Raw genomic sequence first — 26690 nt, 5'->3', positions numbered from 1 at the left:
TTTTCAATTAGATAATAACCAGGGCTATCTAATTTCTAGGTTCTTTTTTGGGTGCTAATTACTATCATTTTGTCACTTCTAAATGTCTAATGAAAGTCATTTATATTGCTTTTGTTATTATTTTTTTTTTCCCGTTTTTCTGGGATTTGACTGGGATTAGTAGCTTGTTTCTGTTCCTCACTAAGTACTTTCCTTCTAAGAATGTCTTCGTTGATATTGGATGACTGCCCGACTGGACATCACATATTCGTGCCCATGTTCTGCCCGCTGCCGGACTCTGCATACCAATGTGTCGAGACGACTGATGGTCGAGGGATTTGCAATCACAAGTGCCATTTACACGTTAATTGTTTTTTCAGAGTGATCTGGTTGCCTCTCGAGGACGCTCTGGCGGCCGCTGGAAGCTTGCGCGTCTGCATCGCGTGGCCCCAGCCTGGGACCCCTGGCGCGTGGGCGGTGCGGCAATGCCAAGCCGGCAGCCTTAATGCTGGGGTCGCTTCGGGCCGGGAGCGGGAACGTTTGGTGCAGCTCTTACAGTCAAGGGGCGGTTCTAGAGACTGGGGAAGTCAGCAGTTTGTGCGTCCGATGGCTGGAGCTTTGAGAGAGAGGCGGAGGAACAGGCGAGAGCTCTCCGCCCCCGGTCCCCACTGTCCAATCCCTTCGGCTTCTCCTATTCTCGGCTGGCCGGCCCGACCCCTAACCTGCTCGAACCCATTATGCGGTAGAGACGGCCGGGTCTCTTTAAGGCCCTTGCCGCGCCTGCGCCTTAAGCCTTCCTGACGCGGCCGGGCCGGACCCGGGAGGAGCCGGCGGCGGGCACGCTGGGGGTCGGGTTGTAGTTGAAACCGCGGCGGCTCTGCAAGAGTGGGGTCAGGGTCGGAGGCTGCCCCGAGCTCCTGAGTGAGCGCGGCGCTCGAGAGGAGGCGCAGAGGGCGGCCCGCGAAGCCGGGAGCGAGGCCGAGGCGCTGAGACGCGGCGGCTCGGCTGCCGGCTGGATGGGAAGTTAATGTTTACGACGGAGTCCACCCAACGTTTCCAAGGTGAGGGGCGCCGCGCCAGGCCGGGCGGGCCGGGAGGCCGGGCGGGCCGCGAGCCCGAGTTCCGCGGGACGCACAGCCGGGCCGAGGCGCGGCGAGTCGGGGCCGCCGCTAAACTTGCGGCGCGAGCGGGGCGGGCGCCTCCGGCCCTACTGGGGCCTAAGTTCCCTGTGGCCACCGGGACCCTCCCCACCGCGGTCGCTGCGGAAGAAACTCGCCAGCGGGACTTCCAGTAGATTGCCAGGGAGGTGAAGGGACGAGGCTGCTTCGGGGGCGCTCCCTCGATATCCTGTGGGGCACACTGACTCTTCACCCCCGCCCTCGAGGCCAGGAGTCTGTTCCCTCCTGGGAGACCAGATGGGGCGAGACTGTCCGCGCCTCTTGCGAAGTTGGCGTCTTCGCTTGGCCTCGGGGATTCTGCGTAAGGCCGTGTCTCCAGGCAGGTGATGGGCGAGCCAGGTGTGTTAAATGACGCCCAAGGATGCAGTTGGGAGCGTTTGTAGCCATCACTATAATCACTTTATGACTAGAGGGGCAAGCCTCAAATTAACCACAGAATTTCCGGTAGGTTGGATTGTGGTAGTGTCTGATTTAGAGTTGCTGTGATTTCTTTGTGTTTTTCGTTCTGTCTTTTGGGCATCATAGATCAGCTCAGTTGGCATCCTTTCACTGAAGAGTTAACCAAAACTTTTGGAATGGTTCCTTCACTTTACTCCTGTCTGTCGTTGTTAGAAGTGGTTTCAAAAGGCAGCATTTTCTTGCAGAGATAGCTCTTCTGTGGGTTTCAGTGTAGAATAACAGAATTCTTCCATTGGTGAAAGCAATCTGGTGCTTCATGAAAATCAAGAAGTTATCTGTTCGTAGTTTTTACCTTTGTTCTGAACTGAAATGTATTAGTAGCTTTTTTGTTTTGTTTTTCAAAAATGTTATTAATGAAGTTTCTGCAGTTTACCAGACACTCCTATTCTAAAATGCTAGCCTTAAGGTCTCTGAGAAATTTGTGTTAAAGAGGTCTTAGAAAACTTATTGTAGTATAACGTGTTTTTTAAAAGTGCCAATCTTGAGTATGCAGGTAAAGACTTTTTACTAAGTGTACTATTACAGGTCAAGAAACAGAACATTGCAGGATTGGGGTATATATCCAGGAGTAGAACTGTTGATTTATGAGGTATGTGAATAATAAAATGTTAGCATTAGATCCAGTTGAACATTTTCCCAAAGTAGTTTTACTTTGGGAATTAGCAGGGAATGGTATTCCCATTTACCTCATATCCTTGCTAATGCTTCTCAGTTTTAAAAAATTTTGCTATTTTGGTTGAAGTGCAGTAATATATATGTAGCTTTATTTTACATTTTTCTGATGATTGTGGTTGAGTACCTTTTGTTGGCCATTTATATGTTGTCTTTTGTGAAGTGCCTGTTAAGTCTTCTTATTTTTTAAATTGGTTTGTAATTCTTTATTCAGAATATAAGTTCTGTTTGTGTGTGTGTATGTGTATGTATATACACATCTATTTCCCATGAGTCCTTTCTGGACTTAATCATTGTCCACTTTGTATCTTGTCTTTTCAATCTTGATGGCCTTTTTTTTTTGAAGAATGAAAATTGCTAATTTTAATGAAATATACTTAATCCTTGTCTTTATGATTACTGTTGTTTGTGACCTATTAAAGAAATCTTTGCTTCGCCTAAGAATATGGAGATGATTTCTCATGTTACCAAGTATGTGTGCTCAGTTGCTTCAGTTGTGTCTGGCTCTTTGTGACCTTAGCCTATGGACCTTAGCCGATTTGGCTTCTCCGTCCATGGGATTTTCCAGGCAAGAATACTGGAGTGGGTTGCCTTTGCCTGCTCCACCCATGTTATCATTACAGAAGTTTTATTTTTACTTTTTACATTTAAGTTGTACGATTTACAGTGAGTTGTAGGTGGATTGTAGGGGTCAAGATTCACTTTTTACCATATGGGTATATATTTGACCCAGCACCATTCACTGAATATATATCATCCCTGCCCCTCTGCACTGTGTGATACTTTTTTGTAAGTTAGGTGAACGTAGAAGTGTGGATCTGTTTCTGAACACTATTCTGTTTCATTGGTCTATTTGTTACCCTTGCGCCAATATCACTGTATTATTGATATAACTTTATAATAAGCCTTGATTTGGGTCATTCCTATTTTGTTCTTTAAGATGGTCTGGGCAGTTCTTGGCTCTCAATGTTTCCACATAAATTTCAGAATCTTGTCCATTCATACAGATTTTGGAGATTGGAATTGAATCTATTTATCAATTTGGAGAGAATTCAGTTCTTAACAGAACTGAGTTTTCCAGTTTATGAACGTGGTATGTTCTTCCACTTATGTCTTTTAAAATTTCTCTGATGTTTTGTAGTTTTCTGTATTAAAGTCTTGCATACCATTTGTTATTTATTTGTAGGTATTTTATATTTCTAATGTTGTTGTAAATGATATTTTAAAGCATTTGTGGCCAGTATACAGAAATACAACTGATTTTGGGAGTGAGGGGAGTGGCTCAGAAATTATTTTAAAACAAATCCCAGACATCATTTCATTAATAAATCCTAAATTTTTAATCTCCCTTCAAGACCTAGTCCAGATTACACCTTGTATGTTCTAATTTTCCAAGGTTTTCTAATCTTCTTCTATTTGCATGTTATCTCCTGGGTCGGAGACAAAGATTTGTAGAGTGTTTAATATAACGTGTGAATGTGTTAGGCTCTGGGGATACAAAGCTGATTAAGATGCTGCCCCTGCTTTTAAGGAGTTTAGAGTCTAGGAGCAGTTGGAGAAATTCAAGAAAAGACCTTTATCTTGCTATGATGAAAATTGGTTTGGCTGCATGCAAAAGGGACATTTAAATCAAACTGTGGGGGAGGTAATATGCCTGGCTCCCAGTGTTCTGAGAGCTGGGCAAAGGAAGTGGGCTGTGGGTGGGGGCTGCTATTCGCTATACATACTTCTGCTTTATTCCTTGGCTTTCAGCCTTGAGCCTCTCTCCACTCTTCTTGAGTCTGGAGTCTCTCCAAGTCTGTGTTTCCAGAGAATAAATTTATGAGAGGACGTGAATGGGGGAGAAGGGAAACTGCAGGTCCATATACAGACTTTGTGTGTGTGTGCTCAGTCATGCCCAACTCTTTGCGACCCCATGGACTGTAGCCCACCAGGCTCCTCTGTCCATGGGATTCTCCAGGCAAGAGTACTGGAGGGGGTTGCCATTTCCTTCTCCTGTGTAATTAACACACAGTACAGAGCATAGTGAAAAACCCAGACAATTCCTTCATATTCCTTTATCCTGTCTTCCCCATTCCCCGCCCAGAGGCAACCCCTATTCTGATTTCTCTCTGCATAGATTAGCACCAGTATTTTCTAAAGTTGCCCAGGTGATTCAAATGTATGGTCAGGATTGAAGCCGTTGGTTTGAGTAGGCTGTTTGAGCCTCTCTCCAGTGTCTGTCTTTCCTTTTGGCCTGATTCTATTTCCCAGAGAGTATGGAAATTTTCTGCTTGGAAGGCAGAGGTCTAGTTGCCAGTGGTCTGGGAACTCAGGAAAGGAGAGTCGGGTAATGAGCCATAAAGCATGTAATGTGAAGGGATACATATTGGCTTCATCTTTCGCAATGTTTGGTTTTACCCTTTTTAGAGACTGAATCCCTAATCTGCTGCCTTACTGAGATTAGATCACTCAGTGGCTTGAAAGAGGAATGCAGGTCTAGGTTTCTAACTATTCAAACAGTTTTCACCCCATCTTTCCTTCTTCAGTCCCCTACTTCTTTGCTCTGGCAGCTCCGGAACCCTTTGAGGATTCTGTACTGTCAACTGGGTTTGTTCTTGGTGGTCAGCGCACTGCTGTCTTTGCAAACACTACTTGTCTTTGACCAAATCAGTTACCACTCATCCATCTCTCCAGCCTTCAAGGGTTTGTTGCTGTTGTTTGTTCCATTCTCTTGATCCTTATGGTTAGTGTCCTAAAAACAACTGCAAAGTTTTCTTTATCCTTGTTTTATTAGAGTTTAGTTGTTGTTTAGTCACAGTACTGTCTAACTCTTCTGCGGTCCCATGAGCTGTAGCCGCCAGGCTCCTCTGTTCATAGGATTTCCCAAATAAGAGGTACTGGAGTGGGTTGCCGTTTCCTCCTCCAAGGAATCTTCCCAACCCAGGGATCGAACCCATGTCTCCTGCATTGCGAGACACATTCTTTACCACCGAGCCACCAAGGCAGCCCTGTTAGGATTCTGGGAGAGAGAATTAGATGTGTGTGATCCATCTGCCGTCTTAACCTGGAAGTCCCTCATCTTTCATCATACAAAAATGTGTTGCCATCTGTCCATCACTGTTGTCTCCTCCCTGTGGGGTTATAGCTTTTAAAGTTTCTTTACTGTTATCTACATAGAATGGTAGGAGGGAGAGCATCTAAATACTGGATCAAACTGTCATTTCTGTAGAAATCCCTAAATTCTTTTGAGACGTATCCTTTGTCCCAGAGTTTTATAATCTCAGGATTGGAAGTGATTTTAAAGATAAGACAGCTTAGTGAGCTATTTGATACTTTCTGTAGTGGGGACTCACATAGAAGAGATGAATGACTGGAGAAATGGAGTGGGCTGTGGATCTCTGCACTGGGTCTGGAAATCCATATGTGCATTAAACATTTAATAGTGAGTGAACAAATAGATCTTGCATATTTGTAACATATAAAAGTTATTAAAAAGTCATGTTGGTTTTGTTATTTTAATCAATAATTCTTAAATCTAGCTATGGTCATGGGGGGTAATACTTACAATTTTTTGTTTTTTGCTTTTGACTGAGTTCTCTGAATATTTATCACATAGGTCACAGCAGTAGCAGGGGTGAGGGAGAGACAGGAGACTCCTTTACCCTTTAGGTAGCTCTTGGAGGTCTGCCAGCCTACGGGGGTTTCCTTCAGGCCTGGCTTCTGCCAGATGTGCCTCAAGTTTGTCTTGAATTTGATCTGCTTCGCTTCCAGGCTGACTTTCCACTGCAGGAATCAGGTCCTCTTGACCAACTTGCAGTGCTTGAGGTGATGTTGGCACATCTTGAGCACATCTTTGCAGTACATCTCAGACCTCCTCACCCCCTCCTGCCTAACCCCTTCCCCAGCCTGGCTGGGCGGACGCTCAGAGTTGGGGTGAGGAGGTAGCAAATGGTCAGCCAGTTCTCCAGGGGCTGATGGATATCTTCCTGGGGACCAGCATCCCCTCAAACTCTGGGTGGACCTGCTGGCCAGGAAGGGAGGCAGCCCCGTGTGGGCCTGTTGGTTGCATGCTGTAGTGAGACTGGCAGTCTAGCCTGCCCAGCACCCCCGAGACAGGCCAGGGCTCACTGCAGCCTGCCCCAGGGTACATCCCCGAGCAGCTGGGAGTCAGGTGTGCCAGAACGTGGTCTGTGTGTGGCAGCAGCCTCGTGTGCTCAGCAGGGCCTTCCTGAGCCTCAGCTTCACTCTGAGGCGCCCACAGTGCGTTGCAGGTGGTATGGGTGCCTTGGCTGTTCCTGGAACCCACAGACTGTGGCCTCACGCTGACCCTCTCCAGATGTGGCCAGGCGACTGACCATTCCACCACCCAGAATTTTTTGTTTTGAAACACAAGATTCTGTACCAGAAAAAGTTGATAAATTGCTAAAGTTGTTGAAATCTTGATAGTTAACTTAAACTGGTAAGTTAATTAGAACTACCATTAAAACCTCTGTTACTCCTTTAATAACTTTGTTATGCTTTGCACTCTTTTTTTTTTGCTTTAAAACACTAAGTAGGTTTCCAAATGCTTTTTGAAATAAAAGTTTTTATCATAGAGTTCATGATATGAAAATATTATTCTCAATGTTACTTGCTTTCTGTTAGGCTAAATTTATAAAATTTTATTTGTTTACCCTTCAGTTGTATCCATGTTTCTGGGTTTCAGTGTCTTTTTGTTGTTGTTGCTCTTGTTCAGTCGCTCAGCTATATCCGACTCTTTGCAACCCGATGGACTGCAGCATACCAGGCTTCCCTGTCCTTCACCATCTCCTAGAGTTTGCTCAGACTCATATCCATTGAGTCCATGATGACATCCAATCAATCTCATCCTCTGTCACCCTCTTCTCCTCCTGCCCTCAATCTTTCTCAGCATCAAGGTCTTTTCCAGTGAATCAGCTGTTCTCATCAGGTGGCCAGAGTATTGGAGCTTCAGCATCAGTCCTTCCAGGGAATTTCAGGGTTGATTTCCTTTAGGATTGACTGGTTTGAGTTCTTTGCTGTCCAAGGGACTCTGAAGAGTCTGTCTCAAGAGTACTGTCTCTGTGCTTCATGAGAGGGTTCCCTGCCTGTGCTGTTTGTAGTTTATTAAGTAGCCAAAGACAATGTGGCTTTAGTGCTTGTTTATTTTACTTTGTACTAATCCAACCCTCACAGTTGTACTTTGAAAAATGTTCCCTAAAGCTGGTTAAACTGGCTTTTAATCTGGATTTTCATTGTAGGTTTTGGTATTCAGTGTCTTATGAATTTATGATTAGGGCTCTATCTTTAAGGAACTGCTGGCTCCTGTGTTCTTGAAAGGAACCTTGAAAGAGATAGGAACAGAATGGTTTTCTTATGGATCATTGCCCTTTTTGTTTTTCACAAGAACGTGTAAGCACTGACAGAGAAGTGACCATGGGCATTTTGTCTTACCTTTGAATTGGTGCTCAAATGATTAGTTGCTGTATTCGGCTTGGTACAGTTCTTTTGCCGTGTTAAAAATGAATCTAGGGACTTTCCTGGTGGTCTGGTGGTTAAGAATCCATCCTCCAGTGCAGGAGGCACGGATTTTATGCCTGATCGGGGAACTAAGATCCCACAGGCCATGGGGCAACTAAGCCCACGCACAGCTTCTACTGTCCCTGAGTATCACAACTAGAGAGCCTTTGTACTGCAATGAAAGACCCGATGCAGCCAAAAATAAATAAATCTTTTAGAAAATGAATGGAGCTTTCTCATAAATTATGCTAGTAAGTTTGTTAGAACAGTGTTAACAGATATATGGGATAAAAGTTTTACTTTAATGAACAATTGTGTAATATGATATTTGAATGAGATACATGAGAGAAAGAAAAATTTAATATATTTGGGTATACTAGAAATCATGATAGTTTAGAAGACTGAGCCAGAATTTGGTGGTGAGAAGATATAAGTAAATTGAAAATGAATCCTAGCTCATGCACCAAGTGTAGTGGCTTTAAATATTTAATTGAAATGCATGTAAGAGAGGAGCACAATGTTAAAGACTGAACTTGGCTCCCTTTTTGAAACTGGGGAGAAGCTTCTTTGCCACTGCTGGATGAACAAGGTTATAAATGTTGTCAAGCGTGGTATATTGACATTTAACACACAAGATCAGAAAAATGAATCAGTAGATGATCTAAAAATTTAATGGAGTTATAAACATTGTCAGTAAGTCATTAAGAATCAGCAAAGATAACATATATATAGCATCCCAAATGTGTCAAGTATAAGGATGGGTGTTGGGGTAATTGTGATCAATTCTCCATAGACAGAATCTTTGCTTTCACGGAATTTATAAACCAGAGGAACACACGGTGGCTACAGTCTTGCTTCTTTACTTTCTTTGTGTTTGGCCACACTGCTCAGCTTGTGGGATCTTAGATAGTTCCCCAACCAGTGATCGAACCCGGGCATATGGCATTGAGAATGCCAAGTCGTAACCACTGGACCGCCGGGTAATTTCTGGTGTAGTCTTGTTTCTGAGTGAGGCGATAAATAAAGAAGGGGGGGGGTGATTTAGTGATTGGTTTGTTTTAAATCTTGAGCCTTACAAAAAAATGAAGTATAATTGATTTTCAATGATGTGTTTCAGGTATACAGCAAAGTGATTCAGTTGTACATATATCCTTTTTCAGATTCTTTTTCTTTATAGGTTATTATAAGATATTAAATATAGGCCCCTATGCTATATAGTAGGTCTTCATTGTATATATAGTAGTATGTATCTGTTAATCCCAGTCTCCTATTTATCCCTCCTTTCCCCCACCTTTTTGCTTTGGTAACCATAAATTTATTTTTTATGTCTGTGAGTCTATTTCTGTTTTGTAAATAAGATCATTTGTATCTTTTCTTTTTTTTGATTCCACATATAAGTGATATCATATATTTGTTTTTCTCTGTCTGATTTACTTCACTTGGTATGATAATCTCCACAGGTCTGTCTGTGCTGCTGCAAATGGAATTATTTTATTCTTTTTTATGTGACTGAATAATATTCCAGTGTGCATGTATATATACCACATCTTTATCCATTCATTTCTGGATGGACATTTAGGTTGTTTCCATGTCTTGGTTATTTTCAGTAGCGCTGCTCTAAATATTGGAGTGCATGTATCTTTTCAAATTAGAATTTTTGTCTTGTTTGAATATATGCTCAGGAGTGGGATTGCTGGATCAGATGGTAACTCTCCTTTAGTTTTTATAAGGAACATCCAGACTGTTTCCATAGTGGCTGCACCAATTTACATTCCCACCAACAGTACAGGAGGGTTCTCTTTTTTCCCACAGCCTCTCCAGTGTTTGTTATTTGTAGACTTTGGTGATGGCTATTCTGACAGCTATGAGGCTTTTATATGGAAAAATGATGAGTTTTAAAAGTTTTAAATCTTAATATTTGCTTTAGAAATATTTGAGGTGAAGTTTATGTGTAGCGAAATGCTCAGAACTTAATTATAAAGCTGAATGAGTTTTTTAAAAATTGATGTGTAATTGTTTTACAGTGTTGTGTTTCTGCTGTACAGCAATGTGAATCAGCTGTAAGTATACATATACCCCCTCTCTTTAGCCTCCCTCCCATTTCAGCCTCCTAGGTCATCACAGAGCACGGAGCTGAGCTCCCTGTGTTCTGTACGGCAGCTTCACACCAGCTGTCTGTTTTATGCGAGGCAGTGGATAGATGTCAGTGTCCCTCTCTCAGTTTGGCTCACTTGCCCTCTCTTTCCCCTGCTGTGTCCACAAGTCCATTCTCTGCGTCTGCGTCTCTCTTCTTGCTTTGCAGATAGGTTTATCAGTATCATTTTTTCTAGTGAATGAGTTTCAATAAATATGTGCTCTTGTGTGACTCTCTGCCTTCCCAATAATCCCACGTAGTTCCTTTAATCAATTCCTGTTCTGATACTACCAGTTTAGTTTTTCTAGGTCTTGAATGTCACCTAATAGAAAAGTAGAATAAGCGTGTATTCTTTTCAGGCTGGCTTCTTTAGTTCAGTGTAATGTCTTTGAAATTCATCCATTGTTGCTCTTATCAGTAGTTCTTTTTTTTTTTCCTGTTGCTCGTTGGGGTATATCTGTCGTCTTCCTTTTTTAAAAAAAATTTAATTTTTTTTTTTTATTGAAGGATAGTTGCTTCGGTAGTTCTTTATAATTGATGTGTAGTAAAACATATGGGCTTCCCTGGTAGCTCTGCTGGTAAAGAATCCGCCTGAAATGCAGGAGACCCCAATTCAATTTCTGGGTCAGGAAGATCCCCTGGAGGAGGGCATGGCATCCCACTCCAGTATTCTTGCTAGGAGAATCCCAATGGACAGAGGAACTTGGTGGGCTACAGTCAGTGGGGTCACAAAGAGTCAGGTACAGCTGAGCAACTAAAGACAGCACAATACATTATATAACTAGAACAGTTTATTTATTCTCCCTTTAGGCTATTGTGAATATAACTGTTATGAACACATAACTGCTAGTCTTCTTGTAGACATACATTTTCATTTCTCTTGTATAAATAACTAATGGTGGATTTACTGCCTCATAGGGCAGCTGTATGTTTAACTTTAGAAGACATTGCCAATTTTCCCAAGGGGATATATCATTTTACATTGCAACCAGCAGCCTATGAAAGATCTACTTGAATGACACATCAGAACTGAGTTTCAGAAAGCCTTTTCTGGCACAGTGGGGTGTGAGACTTGAGATAGGGAGCATGCACAGTGAAGCGCCACAGCTGGAAACTGGTGTATTCCTGTTCTAAGGAACCGATAGGTCAGGAGAGAATCTTATGGACTCTAGAGCCTATGGTGTGTGGGGGGAACATAAAGCAGGGGTCAGGTGATCCCCACATGTCTGCCCATGTGTTAGTCGTTCAGTGGTGTCCAACCCTTTGGGACCCCATGGACTGTAGCCCGCCAGGCTCCTCTGTCCACGAGATTCTCCGGACAAGAATACTGGAGTGGGTAGCCATTCTCTTCTCTAGGGGATCTTTGTAATCCAGGTCTCCTGCTTTGCAGGCAGATTCTTTACCATTTAAGCCACCAGGGAAGTGCATATCTGCCATAGGCTGTTGGATATTGGTGCACCGGTCATTAATAAAATGGAGGAGTACATTTTAGCGGGAAGAGGGAGAAATCTGTTTGTAAGTAGTAATTGGGGTAAAAGGAAGTAGATGAGATAGCTGTGTATAAAGAGGAGAAAGCCCAGGATGGAATTGGAATTTTGGGGACCACTGACATGTAAGAAATAAGCTGATGAAGAGAAGTCTGGAAAGGAGCAGGAGGAATTCAGTAACTACTACAGAAGGGACACCGGAAGCAATTTTAACAAACTGAAAGAGTTAAACTTTGAAGAAGGGGGGAGAGGCTTGAATGTTGTTAATGTGAATAAACAGTGATAATAGCCTTTTTGGAGATTAACTTAAAAATCCATTAAAACTTAAAATATAATGTTATTTGACCAAATAGTTGCACTTTATGGAATAACTTCTAGAGAAATGTAGTATCTTACAGTTATGGAGGCCAGAAGTCTCAAGTGTTTTACTGGGCTAAAGTCAAGGTATTGACTCTTGCTGGTTACTGAGGTAGAATCCATTTCCTTCCCTTTTCCAGCTGTTAGAGTTGCATTTTGTGTATTCCTTGCATTGCATTCCTTGACCTCTTCCTGCATCTTCAAAGTCAACTGCATTGCATCTTCATGTGGGCCCAACTCAGATAATTCAGGATAATCTCTTCATCACAAAACCTTTCTCTTAAGTACCTCTGCAATATAAGTCCCTTTTGCAATTTAAGATAACATGCCCAGGTTCTGGGTTTTATAATGAGCTCTTTTGTTGTTGTTTAGTTGCTAAATTGTGTCTTGACTCTTTTGCAACCCCATGAACTGGAGCCTGCCGGACTCCTCGGTCCATGGAGTTTCCAGGCAAGAGTATTTGAGTGGGTTCACATTTCCTTCTTCCTGACTTAGGGATTGAACCTGCATCTCCTGCTTTGGCAGGTGAATTCTTTACCACTGAGCTTCTAGGCAAGAATACTGGGGTGGGTTGCCATGCCCTTCTGCTGGGGATCTTCCTGACTGAGGGATCGAATCCAGACCTCCTGCATTGCAGGTGCATTCTTTACCACCTGAGCCGCCAGGGAACCCTGAGTTCTTTAGGAGGCCGTTAATTATGCTGTCACATAATACTAACAAAGAAAATCAGGCACATTATGTAAAAATTTCTCAAAAATATATAGTATGATTTTTTTTTTTTTTGGCTGGGCTGAGCAGCATATGGGATCTTAGTTCCCAGACCAGGGATTGAACCCATGTTCCCTACAGTAATAGCTTGGAGTCTTAACCACTGGTCCACCAGGAAAGTCCCCAAGTATGATCTAATTTTTTGTTAACTTAATACATATACCCATATAGTAGCATATGTATAGCAATCTTAATGAATATATACTGTACTGCTAACAGTGGCTGTTTTTGAGAGTGGGATTACAGAGTACTCAAACTTTTCTGTTTTTTTCTATGATAATTTCAGTTCTTAATGAGCATGTATTTACTGATGAGAAAAATAAAAAACAAAAGGAAAGAGTATTGTGTGGGTCACATGTTACAGAGAGATCTGCAAGTCAGATGAAGATTGTAAATCATGTACTGAATTTAGCGCAAAGAGGCTGTTGGTGAGTGACTTTGATAAGTGTGGTTTTAGTAAAATGGTATGGTGGAAACCACATTGCAGTGAAAAAGTGGGAAATGAAGTAGGGAAGAATGAAAATTGAACGTGTGTCCAGTTGCGTAGCTGTGGGGGAGGGACAGTACTGTGAGACAGGGGGTATTTAGTGGGATGTAAGATCCAGTGAGAGTTCTCAATATGGCAGAGCAGCCTCTGTAAAAGATGAGAGCAGAAACTGGGAAGAAGAGACAGACTGCCTCCTGAGTTCCAGGACGAGAACAGGAGGCCTGTCTTCTGACTTTAGACAGAAACCCTACTTCTCTGTGGCTTGTGAGACTAGAGAGGTATGGATATGTGTAGTAGTTAAGATTATAACATTTTTGTTTTCTTTAACATTATCAGATTAAAAAAAAAAAAAATCTCTCGTAGTCCTAAATGTTCCTCTGGCATCTTGTTAAAGTCTCAAGTTATTGTGTACCTGGGTTAATTTACTCGAGTACTTGCTAATGTACTCCCACTTTGTTGGTTTGTCCCAGAACTTCTGATTGTTTCTGTAGCCTCATAGTGTATATGAGGTTCAGGGAATGAGACCTAGGTTTTCGAGTGCAGTGTTTTGGGGATTCCCCCTACTCCCTTGCCCCTTTGTTATTGAAACTAATAATACATAAAAATCTGCTGGTATGAGCTGATCGATTTTCTTTTGGCTCTACAATGTCTGAACAGAAAGGCATTGGAGATACCATTCACCCCAACCTTTTTTTTTTTTTTTAAGTTCTGACAAGGAAACAAGGATTAAAAACACTTTAACTTGTGAAGGCCCTGTGGCTTTGGTTGCTTGCATGCTCAGAAGGCCCTATGCACTTTGTCAGTAAAATGTGGTGCTTTTACCTTCCTGAAATGCTGAGGACCTTTCAAAAAATCATTTCATTGTTACTATATTTCTGCAAGGATTTCTTGAGTTTTCATGTGTCCTTCTATCCAATTTCAATTAACATACATTTTCCACTTCTTATTTCAATCAGTTTTTTTAAACCAGTATCAGTGTAATTAAATTAATTTAAATGGCAATTTAAAATATTTTTTAGGCCTTGCCATGATCTGTGCATTATTTGCCTGTTTTGGAGAATTATGTTACAGATTTTTATTGACATTTTAGGATTTTTCAAAACAGTGGTAATTCATTTTTTATTTCACCCTTGGTATGGAGTAATAGTGCTTAACACACTTTTTTTTTTTTTCACACTTCTTGGCATATTGTGTACATTAAATAAAAGATTCATGTAATGTGTGATATATTTTAAGAGATACTTGCTCTGAATTTGTGCTTTTTTCATACTAGATGGAAGCATAAGAAAAAAGGTATTTTAGTACTCTTGCTGCTGCCAGGAAAAAATTGTGTGTGCGGATATGCTTTTTTTAAAAAAACAATTTTGTGTTTGTAACAATAGAAGGTCGAGGTTGGGAACAGGCTTATTAGCTCTTTACTCATGAACTTGAACACCTTGGCTATAGAAATTTTAGGTTCAGCTCACAATGGCCAAATTTTAGTTATCTAGTATTCTTATCAGTGTATTTTACATAGCACTCTCTTCCAGTTTTAGTGCAAAAGTATTGATGGAGAAATTATATCAGTAGTTTGGTAATACAGTAAAATATTTCACATAATAGGAATTGCCTTTTCTTTGAAGGAAAGCAGCAGTAGTTTTTATTGAAGCAAGTGAAGTTCTGTTTCAGGAAGAATTTCGTTATGATATGAATTGATGGCCAGAGGGGAACAAAGTGGCATAATGTAGAAAGTGTGTGTTAGTCGCTCAGTCATGTCTGACTCTTTGCAACTCCAGGGTCTGTCCATGGAATTCTCCAGGCAAGGATACTGGAGTGGGCTGCCATTCTCTTCTCCAGGGCATCTTTCCAACCCAGGGATCGAACCTGGGTCTTCTGCATTGCAGGCAGATTCTTTACCATCTGAATAAAAAGAGCAAGCGTTTTGCTTTGTCATTTTCCTTCTCCTTTTAACCTGTCTGGGTCTGTTTCTTTATCAGAAGAATGTGTGTTTTCATATTTACCATGCAATATTGTTCATGAGGAATGGAAATAATAAATGTAAAGTATCTGGAACAGTGCTTGGCCTGTGTTTTGTGCTCAATATAAATAGCTGTTACGATTTTGTGGTTATCAGTTTCATAAAGGAAGTTTAAAAGAATGCAGAAAGCATGAATGGAATTGACTATAAAATATAAGGAAGACCCTTCTGATAGCAGGGTTGGTTTCAGTTTTGTGTTCAGTTTTCAATTACCAGAATGTCTCAAGTGGATTGCCAGAACTACCTGTGAGTTAGTTTTTTCCTGTCAGTCTGAGGAATTAATGCTGTACCTCATAAAGTTGTTTGATGCATTGTATATACTTAAAAATACTGATTATCTTATTTGAATGGTTTGGCCTATAGCAGGCAAGATTCTAGTTTTATATACTTTTTAAAATAGGTTGTGTCTGCCGAAGTATATAGCATTAAATAAGTCATTTTTAAGCATGAACAAAATTTAATTCAGATCCATAGCTCATGGTAATTTTTGTTTTATGATCAAGGTGATTTAAAAGGTCACTATTTTTTCTTAAAAAACCTAGCAATGACTATCCTGAATGTATGAAAACTCTTAATACTAGGTAGTAGGTGAAATGTCCAGTTAAAAGATTTCATTAAATCTTTGAATAAAATTGAACTTGAATAGCTCTTAGGTTTCAAAGACTGAAACAAATGCTAATTCCTTAAGATAACTAAGTACTATGTCTGGTACAGTTTTGTATGTTTAAAACATTTAAAATGCTAAACTTAGGACCTTATTCACGTGTAATGCTTCAATCACATAGTCTCTAAATATCGGCAGTACTCAGGTGTTTTGAATGGTTGGAAAAGTGTGTGAACCTTGTATGTAGTTTAAGGCATTTCTGAGCTGTGGCAGTCCATAGAGTTAAGGGCATTTGGTTAGCTAGAGAACAATGCATGCAGTTCTTTAAAGCTGAGTATAGATACAGATTTGCAGCTGTTAAACCATGAGCTTATGCTTTTGGAGCATCCAACAATACTGACATTTTATGTTTAGAAGATTTTTAGAAAACTTATAATTTATAAACAAGTTAGATCAGTTGCAGTTGAATGTTTCTGTTCCCCTTGGTAAATTTCCTTTTATCTCTGTTTCAGGCATGTAATTGTGATGTGGTTGCCGATGGTTGCTTTTCACTGTTCATTTTCTTTTCTTCCTTTCCTTCTTTTTCTTTAGAAATTACTGCTGTAGCTTACAAAGTGGGATGGTTTTCTTTTGTGCAAAATGTTAAAGTCAGGAAAATGTCAAATATTTCTGCAGTTATGCAGATCTGTTTACACTTACTATAAAAATTATAAAAGAGGTTTTTGTTGATATTCTTGAGACTTTTCTTTACACCAGTATTATACATTGATATAAAAGATAAAATAGTCAATAATACGCTCTTGTCAAAGGAAGTAGGAGTTTTGTGATACATTGACAGTTTATTTTCAAATATAGTTTCCATCTCGATATTTTAGTTAATTGAATCTCTTATAAGTAATCAGATTGGTTTGGGGCAGGTCCTGTCTGTCTGGCAAAATCCTTAGAGTCATGACATGTTCTGATGTGCTGTGTTTTTACTTTTATGCTCTTCTGTTAGTTTAGCTCACCTTCCGTTCAATGATTTACACTTGTGAAGACATTTTGGTTTTTAGGGCTGAATGTTTAGTATCCTGGCTCCATCACTTATTGGCTAATGGCTTCTTGGGCCAGTTGTTTAACCTCTATCAGTCAGTTCAGTTCAGTTGCTCAGTCGTGTCCAACTGTGACACCATGGACTGCTGCATGCCAGGCCTCCCTGTCCATCACCAGCTCTTGGAGTTTACTCAAACTCATGTCCATTGAGTCAGTGATGCCATCCAACCATCTCATCCTCTTGTCATCCCCTTCTCCTCTTGCCTTCAATCTTTCACAGCATCAGGGTCTTTTCAAATGAGTCAGTAGTTCGTATCAGATGGCCAAAGTATTGGAGTTTCAGCTTTAACATCAGTCCTTCCAATCAACATTCAGGACTGATTTCCTTTAGGTTGGACTGGTTGGATCTCCTTGCAGTCCAGGGGACTCTTAAGAGTCTTCTCCAACACCGAAGTTCAAAAGCATCAGTTCTTCGGTGCACAGCTTTCCTTATGGTCCAACTCTCACATCCATACATGACTACTGGAAAAACCATAGCTTTGACTGGATGGACCTTTGTTGGCAGAGTAGTGTCTCTGCTTTTTAATCTGCTGTCTAAGTTGATCATAACTTTTCTTCCAAGGAACAAGCGTCTTTTAATTTCATGGCTGCAGTCACCATCTGCAGTGATTTTGGAGCCCCCCAAAATAAAGTTTAACTTCTGTAAACTTCAGTAAAATCTGTATCTGGATTATCGTGAGGATTAAATAAGATAATGAATGTAAGTCTTGTCATAGTGCCTGGTAACGTAGTAAAATATACAGCAGCAATAATATATCACTGTGTGCAAATTTTCTGTTTCTTTTTTAAAAATTATAGTTGATTTACAATGTCATGTTAGTTGCAAGTTTTCTTTTCTGAAACTTTGCCCTAGAGGTAGGAAGGATCAGAGAGAGATGAATATATGCTGTGTGCATATTGAAAATAAATTAACTCAAGAGAAATTTGTCATATAGACATCTAAAGGAAGAAGACTTGTCAGCAGTGTTACCCTTTCTTCTGTTTTTTTCCCCTTTCGGTGTAATTTCTGTTTGCTATTTTTTTCTATTCTTATTGAAGTCAGTGTTTTTTATCTTTCTCTTCTTCCATCTGACAACTGTTAAATAAGTGAAAGACATAATTTGAAATTCTTCTTTGAAGATATTTATAGATTTTTAAAGATCTGTACTCCATATTTATTGATAATACTCAAAACATGCAAAACATTGCTGTTTATAATGTTGTTTATTCCCACATTTACAGAGCTGGAATAATACTTCCTTAGGACCTGCTTAAAGACTGAAGATAGATATTATATTTGTGTCAACTTTAAATCCTATTGGACTAATACTGAGTATAAATACATATATATTTTGCTTTCTACATGTTTTTCAGTTGTATATCAAGTTCTTTTATGGGTTCAGAATTTCTAGTACTTTGAAGAATAATGATGTGTGCAGATCACAAATTGATTATTTTTTATATTTATGTTGGCATAGACCATTTTGAAATTTGAGCATATATTTTAGGTGTATTTCTAAGTTTGATACATTGCTGTTTATTTTGGAAGCAAAGATGAAAAGACCTCTCTGGACCCATTTGGCAATACACACAGACAAATACCCACTTAAAAAGTATGATACTATAAGTTAACTCTGGGTTTGCAATCTTGTTAAGCAGTTAGAGTTGTAGTTTAAATAATAGTCCTAGAGGTGCAATTGCCTGTCATTCAGGTACTGGCCAATTTCTCCATAAGTTCATATAAAACTTACTGAAACTTGAGATGTTTCTAATAGTCCATTTCAGACTTGAGTATGAATACTTTAAAAAATATGATGTAGTTGGAGGAGCTCAGAGAGCTATAGAATTTGTCATCTATTTTTTAACCAATTTTTGTTGTTGAGTTTCTGATATGTACCAGGTGCTGTGCTAGGCATCACAGAGGGCAAGTAATACTTTGGTCAGTACAAAAAGGAGATGCCTTCTCAATAGTGCTCCTAACCTCAATCCTGACCTCAGTAATGATTTCTTAATATGTTATTTCAGTATTGTTGCTCTCTCCCTTTTGTTTCCTTGTTGCAAATATATTTTTCAGATTAGAACATATATAGTTGTCATGATTGGAGAAGGCAATGGCAACCCACTCCAGTACCCTTGCCTGGAAAATCCCATCGGCGGAGGGGCCTGGTGGGCTGTAGTCCATGGGGTCGTGAAAAGTCGGACACGACTGAGCGACTTCCCTTTCACTTTTCACTTTCATGCATTGGAGAAGGAAATGGCAGCCCACTCCAGTGTTCTTGCCTAGAGAATCCCAGGGACGGGGGAGCCTGGTGGGCTTCCGTCTATGGGGTCACACAGAGTCGGACACGACTGAAGCGACTTAGCAGCAGCAGTAGTCTGTCATGATAGAGGAGTCTAAAAAATGATTTCCCCTCAATAATGCACATAATACATATCTGTTTAGGAAAATTTGGAAAAATCAGAAGTATGGATAATTTTAAAACCATAAAGTTGGGACTTCCTCAGTGGTCCAGTGGTTAAGACTCTGTGCTTGCACTGCAGGGATTCTCTGCCTGGTCAGGGAACCAAGATCCTGCATGCCATGTGGTGCAGCTGAAAAAAAAATCCGTGAAGTTAATGTCTTATATTCTGTTCAATTCTGTTGTGGTAATTGCTGCTGGCAGCTTCTGTTGCTGTTTTCCTTTAGCCAGAGCAGACTATTAAAGGTCTGTTTGGCATTTGTATGCCGTGTTCATAGCAGCATTATTCACAATAACACAAAGTTGGCAACAACCCACATGTCCATCAATAGAAGAAGGGATAAACATTAGATGAGTAGAGTTCTTTCTTTCCTTCCTCTCTCCCTCCCTTCTCTCTCCTTCCACCTCCCCACAACCCTTCCTCCCTCCATACCTTCCTTTCTCTCTCCAGTTTTTCATGCCCTGAGTTTCTATTCTAGCACCATGAAGAATGAGAAAAGTATATATAATAGAATATTGTTCAGTCATAAAAAGAAATGAAGTTCTGATACATGCTGCCGTGTGGATGAACCTTGAAAACTTTATGGTGAATGAAATAAGCCAAGACACAAAAGGACAAATATTATATGTATTGTTTGCTGTTGTTTAGTCACTAAGTCATGTCTGACTCTTTGTGATCCTATGGACTGTAGCCTACCAGGCTCCTCTGTCCATGGGATTTCCCAGGCAAGAATACTGGAGTGGGTTGTCATTTCCTCCTCCAGATTGTATGTATTAATATGATTCTATTTGTATTTCTAGAATAGTTAAATTCACAAAGTCAGACAGTAGATTAGAGGTTACCTGAGGCTATGGAGAAAGAGGAATGGTAGTTTCTGTTTGGTAAAGAAAATGTTTTGGAAATAGACAGTGGTGATAGTTGTACCTCATTGTACATATAATTAATTCCAGTGAATTGCACACTTAAAAATTGTTACAACGGTGGGTTTTTATGTCCTGTATATTTTACCCTAGTTAGGAAACAGTCTGTTTGGAAACTGTGAGAGCCTTGTGGCTAGTTCACAGTTTTACTTCTTCGTAAGGCTAGGGTCTCATTCATGCTTCTTCATGTTTCCCTTCTTCATGCTCCATCGTTTTTGAAAAGAAAGACTAGCGCTGATTGAGTGGTGATTTTATGGATAATTTTTCTTCATGGTTTTTTCATTTTTTTTGTAAATATGGATCACAAATGAAAATATTCATAAACGAGACTTATTTTAAAAACAAATTAAAAAAATCAGAAAATATTTATCTTCTTTGTCTTATTACATAGTATTCTTTCTTTTAACCTTTATTTCTTCTTGATCATTTCACTTCCACTTCTTTCACTGTTTTTGGATGTATGTATCATTCTGTAATTTTATAGTTTTTAGTATAACTAAATTGGAGATAATTGGAAAAGGAAAGGATTCTTCACATCCCCACAATTCACTACTATATCATTGAGTTTCTTGGTTTTAATTTTAATATATTTTCTTCTATTCTCTTCTTTGCTTATGTCTTTGTCCTTATAAAAATTTATGTATAATTTGAGTTCCTTTTTCACTTTTTGCTACATTAGCATTCTGCATGTGGTCTGCCTTGTCTTCCTAACCATCTTTTTTTCCCCTAACCATCTTTTTAAAATAAAGTTACAACTTCCAGTTTCTGCAGTCAAATGCTCCACCCCTGAGCTGTACCCCGCTAATTTCCAGTTTCTGGTTCAGCATGGAAGTTGCCACTTCCCCTTAACAACAGGTGAAAAACTAAACAAAGTGAAAAATCAGTGATTCTTATATTCACAAAAAGTGAGGCCACAAGACAGAGCACTGCCCGCGAAGTTGGAGAAACACAGAGGTAGATACGGAGAATTACAACTTACTGGAGAGAAACCTGTGAGTTTGAACCTCTGTGGGAACTGGTGGTAGGGAAGGGAAGCCTGAACTAAAACTGATGAATTGCTGCAGGCTCAGTGTGAACAGGTCTGAGAGATAAAAACTCCAAGGGGACCCAGTCTTTGGTGCCCCAACACTTTTGTGAATTTTGCCTCCAGGAGCTTAGCCAGGTTTTCATAGTGAATATGAGAAAAAAAATCCCCTCTTGCTTCCAGCTGGAGGAAAAGAAAAGGAAATGTTTAGAAATATACCACAATATTCTTTTCTTAACAACATCTGCCCTCAGGAGAAAGTGTTTAACCAGAGCCTCATCTCCTGGAGTTTGATCAGGGCCTAACTGACCTGGGGGAAATAAACAGCTCTGGCCTTGTCTGGCCATTTTGTCTCACATAAGGGGAGGGAAGTGATGGGAGAGGGAGATGACTGAGTGGCACATGTAAAGTTCAAAGTTCAGAGATACAGGCTCACTGAGAGACTAAGATCTAATCATAGGACTATAAAATGCTTCCCTTCCCTCCACACTGTACTACCACATTGTTAATAAAGGGCTATTTACAGTAGTTCCTTTTACCCAGTACATCATATCTATAAAGCAGTTATAAGACACACTAAAGATGAAAAACAATTTGAAGAGATAGTGCAAGCATTAGAACCAGACTCAGATATGGTAAGGATGTTGGAATTATCAGACAAAAGAAGATTTTAAAGCAACTGTGATTAAGATGCTAAGGCCTCTAATGGGTAAAGTACATAGCTGACACGATAGATGGGCAATATTAGGAGAGGGTGGAAATTATAAGAAAGAAACCAAAAATAAATGGTAGAGATCAAAAACACTGTAACAGAAATGAAGAATGTATTTGGTTCAGCTTATAGTAGACTGGATATGCCTCAGGAAAGAATCTCTGAGTTTAAGAATAGCTAGGTAGAAACCACCAAAACTGAAAGGCAAAGAGGAAAAGTGACTAAAAAAATAGAATATCCAGTAATTGTGGGATAACTGCAAAAGGTATAACACATGTGTAATGGGAATTCCAGAAGGAAAGCAAAGAGAAAAGAAGAAATAATTGAAGCAATAATGACTGAGAATCGCCCTAAATTAATGTTGCATACCAAATCATAGATCCAGGAAACTCAGAATGAAGCAGGATAGGTGCCCAGAAAAATACATAGGCATATCATTTTCAAACTACAGAAAATCAAAGATTAAGAAAAAAAAAAAAATCCTGAAAGAAGCCAGAGCAAAAAAACACCTTACCTATAGAGAAGCAATTTTAAGAGTTACATCCAACTTCTCAGGAATCACATGATCAAGAAGGGAACAGAGCGAAATACTTAAAAGTGCTGAGAAGAATTCTGTGCTTTGCAGTATTATTCTTCAAAAGTGAGGGAAAAATAAAGATTTTCTCAGTCAAACAAAAATTAAGGGTTTTTGTTGCCAGTAGAGCTGCCTTGCAAGAAATGTTAAAATAAGTTCTTTACAGAGAAGGAAAGTAATGTAGATCAGAACCTCAGACCTTACTTCCTTAAATAAGGAAAAGAAGGGTCATGAAAAAAGGAATAAGTGAAGGTAAAATAAAACCTTTAATTTTTTTGTTATCATTGACCTAATAGATAAGTTTGTTCAAGATAATGTCAGTAGTGTGTTTCATTATGTATTCTTACATATATATATTTATGTATTCTTACATATATATGTATACACACACACACACACGTATGCTATGCATCAGTTCAGTCACTCAGTCGTGTCCAACTCTGCGACCCCGTGAATCGCAGCACGCCAGTACTCCCTGTTCATCACCATCTCCCGGGGTTCACTCAGACTCACGTCCGTCGAGTCCGTGATGCCATCTGGCCATCTCATCCTCGGTCGTCCCCTTCTCCTCCTGCCCCCAATCCCTCCCAGCATCAGAGTATTTTCCAGTGAGTCAACTCTTCTCATCAGGTGGCCAGAGTACTGGAGTTTCAGCTTCAGCATCATTCCTTCCAAAGAAATCCCAGGGTTGATCTCCTTCAGAATGGACTGGTTGGACCTCTTTGCAGTCCAAGGGACTCTCAAGAGTCTTCTCCAGCACCACAATTTAAAAGCATCAATTCTTTGGCACTCAGCCTTCTTCACAGTCCAACTCTCACATCCATACATGACCACAGGAAAAACCATAGCCTTGACTAGACGGACCTTAGTCGGCAAAGTAATGTCTCTGCTTTTGAATATACTATCTAGGTTGGTCATAACTTTTTTTCCAAAGAGTAAGCGTCTTTTAATTTCATGGCTGCAGTCACCATCTGCAGTGATTTTGGAGCCCCCCCAAAATAAAGTCTGACACTGTTTTCACTGTTTCCCCATCTATTTGCCATGAAGTGATGGGACCGGATGCCATGATCTTCGTTTTCTGAATGTTGAGCTTTAAGCCAACTTTTTCACTCTCCTCTTTCACTTTCATCAAGAGGCTTTTTAGTTCCTCTTCACTTTCTGCCATAAGGGTGGTGTCATCTGCATATCTGAAGTTATTGAAATTTCTCCCAGCAATCTTGATTCCAGCTTGTGTTTCTTCCAGTCCAGCATTTCTCATGATGTACTCTGCATGTAAGTTAAATAAGCAGGGTGACAATATACAGCCTTGACATACTCCTTTTCCTATTTGGAACCAGTCTGTTGTACCATGTCCAGTTCTAACTGTTGCTTCCTGACCTGCATACAGATTTCTCAAGAGGCAGTTCAGGTGGTCTGACTATTCCCATCTCTTTCAGAATTTTCCACAGTCTGTTGTGATCCACACAGTCAAAGGCTTTGGCATAGTCAAGAAAGCAGAAATAGATGTTTTTCTGGAACTCTCTTGCTTTTCCCATGATCCAGCGGATGTTGGCAATTTGATCTCTGGTTCCTCTGCCTTTTCGAAAACCAGCTTGAACATCAGGGAGTTCACGGTTCACGTATTGCTGAAGCCTGGCTTGGAGAATTTTGAGCATTACTTTACTAGCGTGTGAGATGAGTGCAATTGTGTGATAGTTTGAGCATTCTTTGGCATTGCCTTTCTTTGGGATTGGAATGAAAACGGACCTTTTCCAGTCCTGTGGCCACTGCTGAGTTTTCCAAATGTGCTGGCATACTGAGTGCAGCACTTTCACAGCATCATCCTTCAGGATTTTAAATAGCTCAACTGGAATTTCATTACCTCCACTAGCTTTGTTCGTAGTGATGCTTTCTAAGGCCCACTTGACTTCACTTTCCAAGATGTCTGGCTCTAGATTAGTGATCACATCATCATGATTATCTGGGTTGTGAAGATCTTTTTTGTACAGTTCTTCTGTGTATTCTTGCCACCTCTTCTTAGTATCTTCTGTTTCTGTTAGGTCCAGATCATTTCTGTCCTTTATCGAGCCCATCTTTGCATGAAATGTTCCCTTGGTGTCTCTAATTTTCTTGAAGCAATCTCTAGTCTTTCCCATTCTGTTGTTTCCCTCTATTTCTTTGCATTGATCGCTGGAGAAGGCTTTCTTATCTCTCCTTGCTATTCTTTGGAACTCTGCATTCAAATGGGTGTATCTTTCCTTTTCTCCTTTGCTTTTCGCCTCTCTTCTTTTCACAGCTATTTGTAAGGCCTCCCCAGACAGCCATTTTGCTTTTTGGCATTTCTTTTCCGTGGGGATGGTCTTGATCCCTGTCTCCTGTACAGTGTCACTAACCTCATTCCATAGTTCATCAGGCACTCTATCTATCAGATCTAAGCCCTTAAATCTATTTCTCACTTCTACTGTATAATCATAAGGGATTTGATTTAAGTCATACCGGAATGGTCTAGCAGTTTTCCCTACTTTCCTCAATTTAAGTCTGAATTTGGCAATAAGGAGTTCATGATCGGAGCCACAGTCAGCTCCTGGTCTTGTTCTTGTTGACTGTACAGAGCTTCTCCATCTTTGGCTGCATAGAAGCGTGGTCCACTGACAGAGCGTGGTCCACTGAAGAAGGGAATGGCAAGCCACTTCAGTATTCTTGCCTTGAGAACCCCATGAATAGTAGGAAAAGGCAATATGATAGGATACCAAAAGAGGAACTCCCCAGATCATTAGGTGCCCGATATGCTACTGGAGATCAGTGGAGAAATAACTCCAGAAAGAATGAAGGGATGAAGCCAAAGCGAAAACAATACCCAGTTGTGGATGTGACTGGTGATAGAAGCAAGGTCCGATGCTGTAAAGAGCAATGTTGCATAGGAACCTGGAATGTCAGGTCCATGAATCAAGGCAAATTGGAAGTGGTCAAACAAGAGATGGCAAGGGTGAACGTCGACATTCTAGGAATCAGCGAACTAAAATGGACTGGAATGGGTGAATTTAACTCAGATGACCATTATATCTACTACTGCGGGCAGGAATCCCGTAGAAGAAATGAAGTAGCCATTATAGTCAACAAGAGAGTCTGAAATGCAGTACTTGGATGCAATCTCAAAAATGAGAGAATGATCTCTGTTCGTCTCCAAGGCAAACCATTCAGTATCACAGTAATCCAAGTCTATGCCCCAGCCAGTAACGCTGAAGAAACTGAAGTTGAACGGTTCTATGAAGACCTACAAGACCTTTTAGAACTAACACCCAAAAAAGATGTCCTTTTCATTATAGGGGACTGGAATGCAAAAGTAGCAAGTCAAGAAACACCTGGAGTAACAGGCAAATTTGGCCTTCGAATGTGGAATGAAGCAGGGCAAAGACTAATAGAGTTTTGCCAAGAAAATGCACTGGTCATAGCAAACACCCTCTTCCAACAACACAAGAGAAGACTCTACACATGGACATCACCAGATGCTATGCATAAGTGCAATGAATAATACCAATGAAACATGGGCATGGGGGGAGGGGAGGATTTAGGATTATTTCCATATCATAAGGTTCTTATACTACCCATAAAGTGGTATAGTGTTCTTTGAAAGTAGAATTGGATTAGCTGTAATTGGGTAACCACTAAAAAATGTATAAAGGAAAAAATATAACCAATATACTAAGAAAGGAGAGAAAATAGAATCATATAAAGTTATTCTTAAAACCATGAAAGTCAGAATAGAAGACAAAAATAGCAACAAAGAACAAGGAAGCAAACAATAACAAATTTGGTAGGTATTAGTCCAACTGTATCAGTAATCACTTTGAATATCAATAGTATAAATGCACAAATTAAAAGAGATTGTTAGAGCAGGTAAAAAATAAGATTCAGCTATGTTGTCTATAGGAAATCCTCTTTAAATATAAAGACCCATACAGACAGGGGATTAAGAGGTTCAGACTACTATATATACAGTAAATAAGCTATAGGGATAGATAGTACAGGAAATGAATATAGCCAATGTTTTATAATAACCAAAAGTAGAGTATAGCCCTTAAAAATTGTGAATCACTGTTAGACACCTGAAACTTATATAATATTGTAAATCAACTATACCTCAAAAAAAAAAACCACATAGATTAAAAGTGAATGAATGGAGAAAGATATAAAAGATACACAGTTGCTAACACTCATTAAGACAGAACAGCTGTATTAATTTCAGACAGCAGATTTCAGACCAAGGAAATTTTTCAGGAATGAGCAGAGAAGGGGATATATAATGATA

General features: G+C 40.1%; 1 protein-coding gene and 1 pseudogene across 13 annotated transcripts in view; one reads left to right on the top strand and one right to left on the bottom strand.

Annotated features, from left to right (window-relative positions):
• The first annotated feature begins 371 nt into the window (after positions 1-371).
• Positions 372-26690, top strand: part of EVI5 (ecotropic viral integration site 5) — a 227493-nt gene continuing 201174 nt past the window's right edge. For 7 of the 13 annotated variants that reach the window (XM_069597973.1, XM_069597970.1, XM_069597971.1 and 4 more), the window contains exon 1: positions 1058-1601. In XM_069597973.1, coding sequence (XP_069454074.1) covers positions 1506-1601 — 96 coding nt within the window. In that variant the 5' untranslated portion in view covers positions 1058-1505. The other 6 variants (XM_069597978.1, XM_069597976.1, XM_069597977.1 and 3 more) reach the window with 1 other exon arrangement.
• LOC138428547 (small ribosomal subunit protein mS38 pseudogene) lies at positions 5832-8864 on the bottom strand (annotated as a pseudogene).

Source organism: Ovis canadensis, chromosome 1 (assembly GCF_042477335.2).
Source record: "Ovis canadensis isolate MfBH-ARS-UI-01 breed Bighorn chromosome 1, ARS-UI_OviCan_v2, whole genome shotgun sequence".
Lineage (NCBI taxonomy): Eukaryota > Metazoa > Chordata > Mammalia > Artiodactyla > Bovidae > Ovis > Ovis canadensis.
The sequence above is the reverse complement of the archived record's forward strand: the minus strand, read 5'-3'. Positions and strand labels throughout refer to the sequence as shown.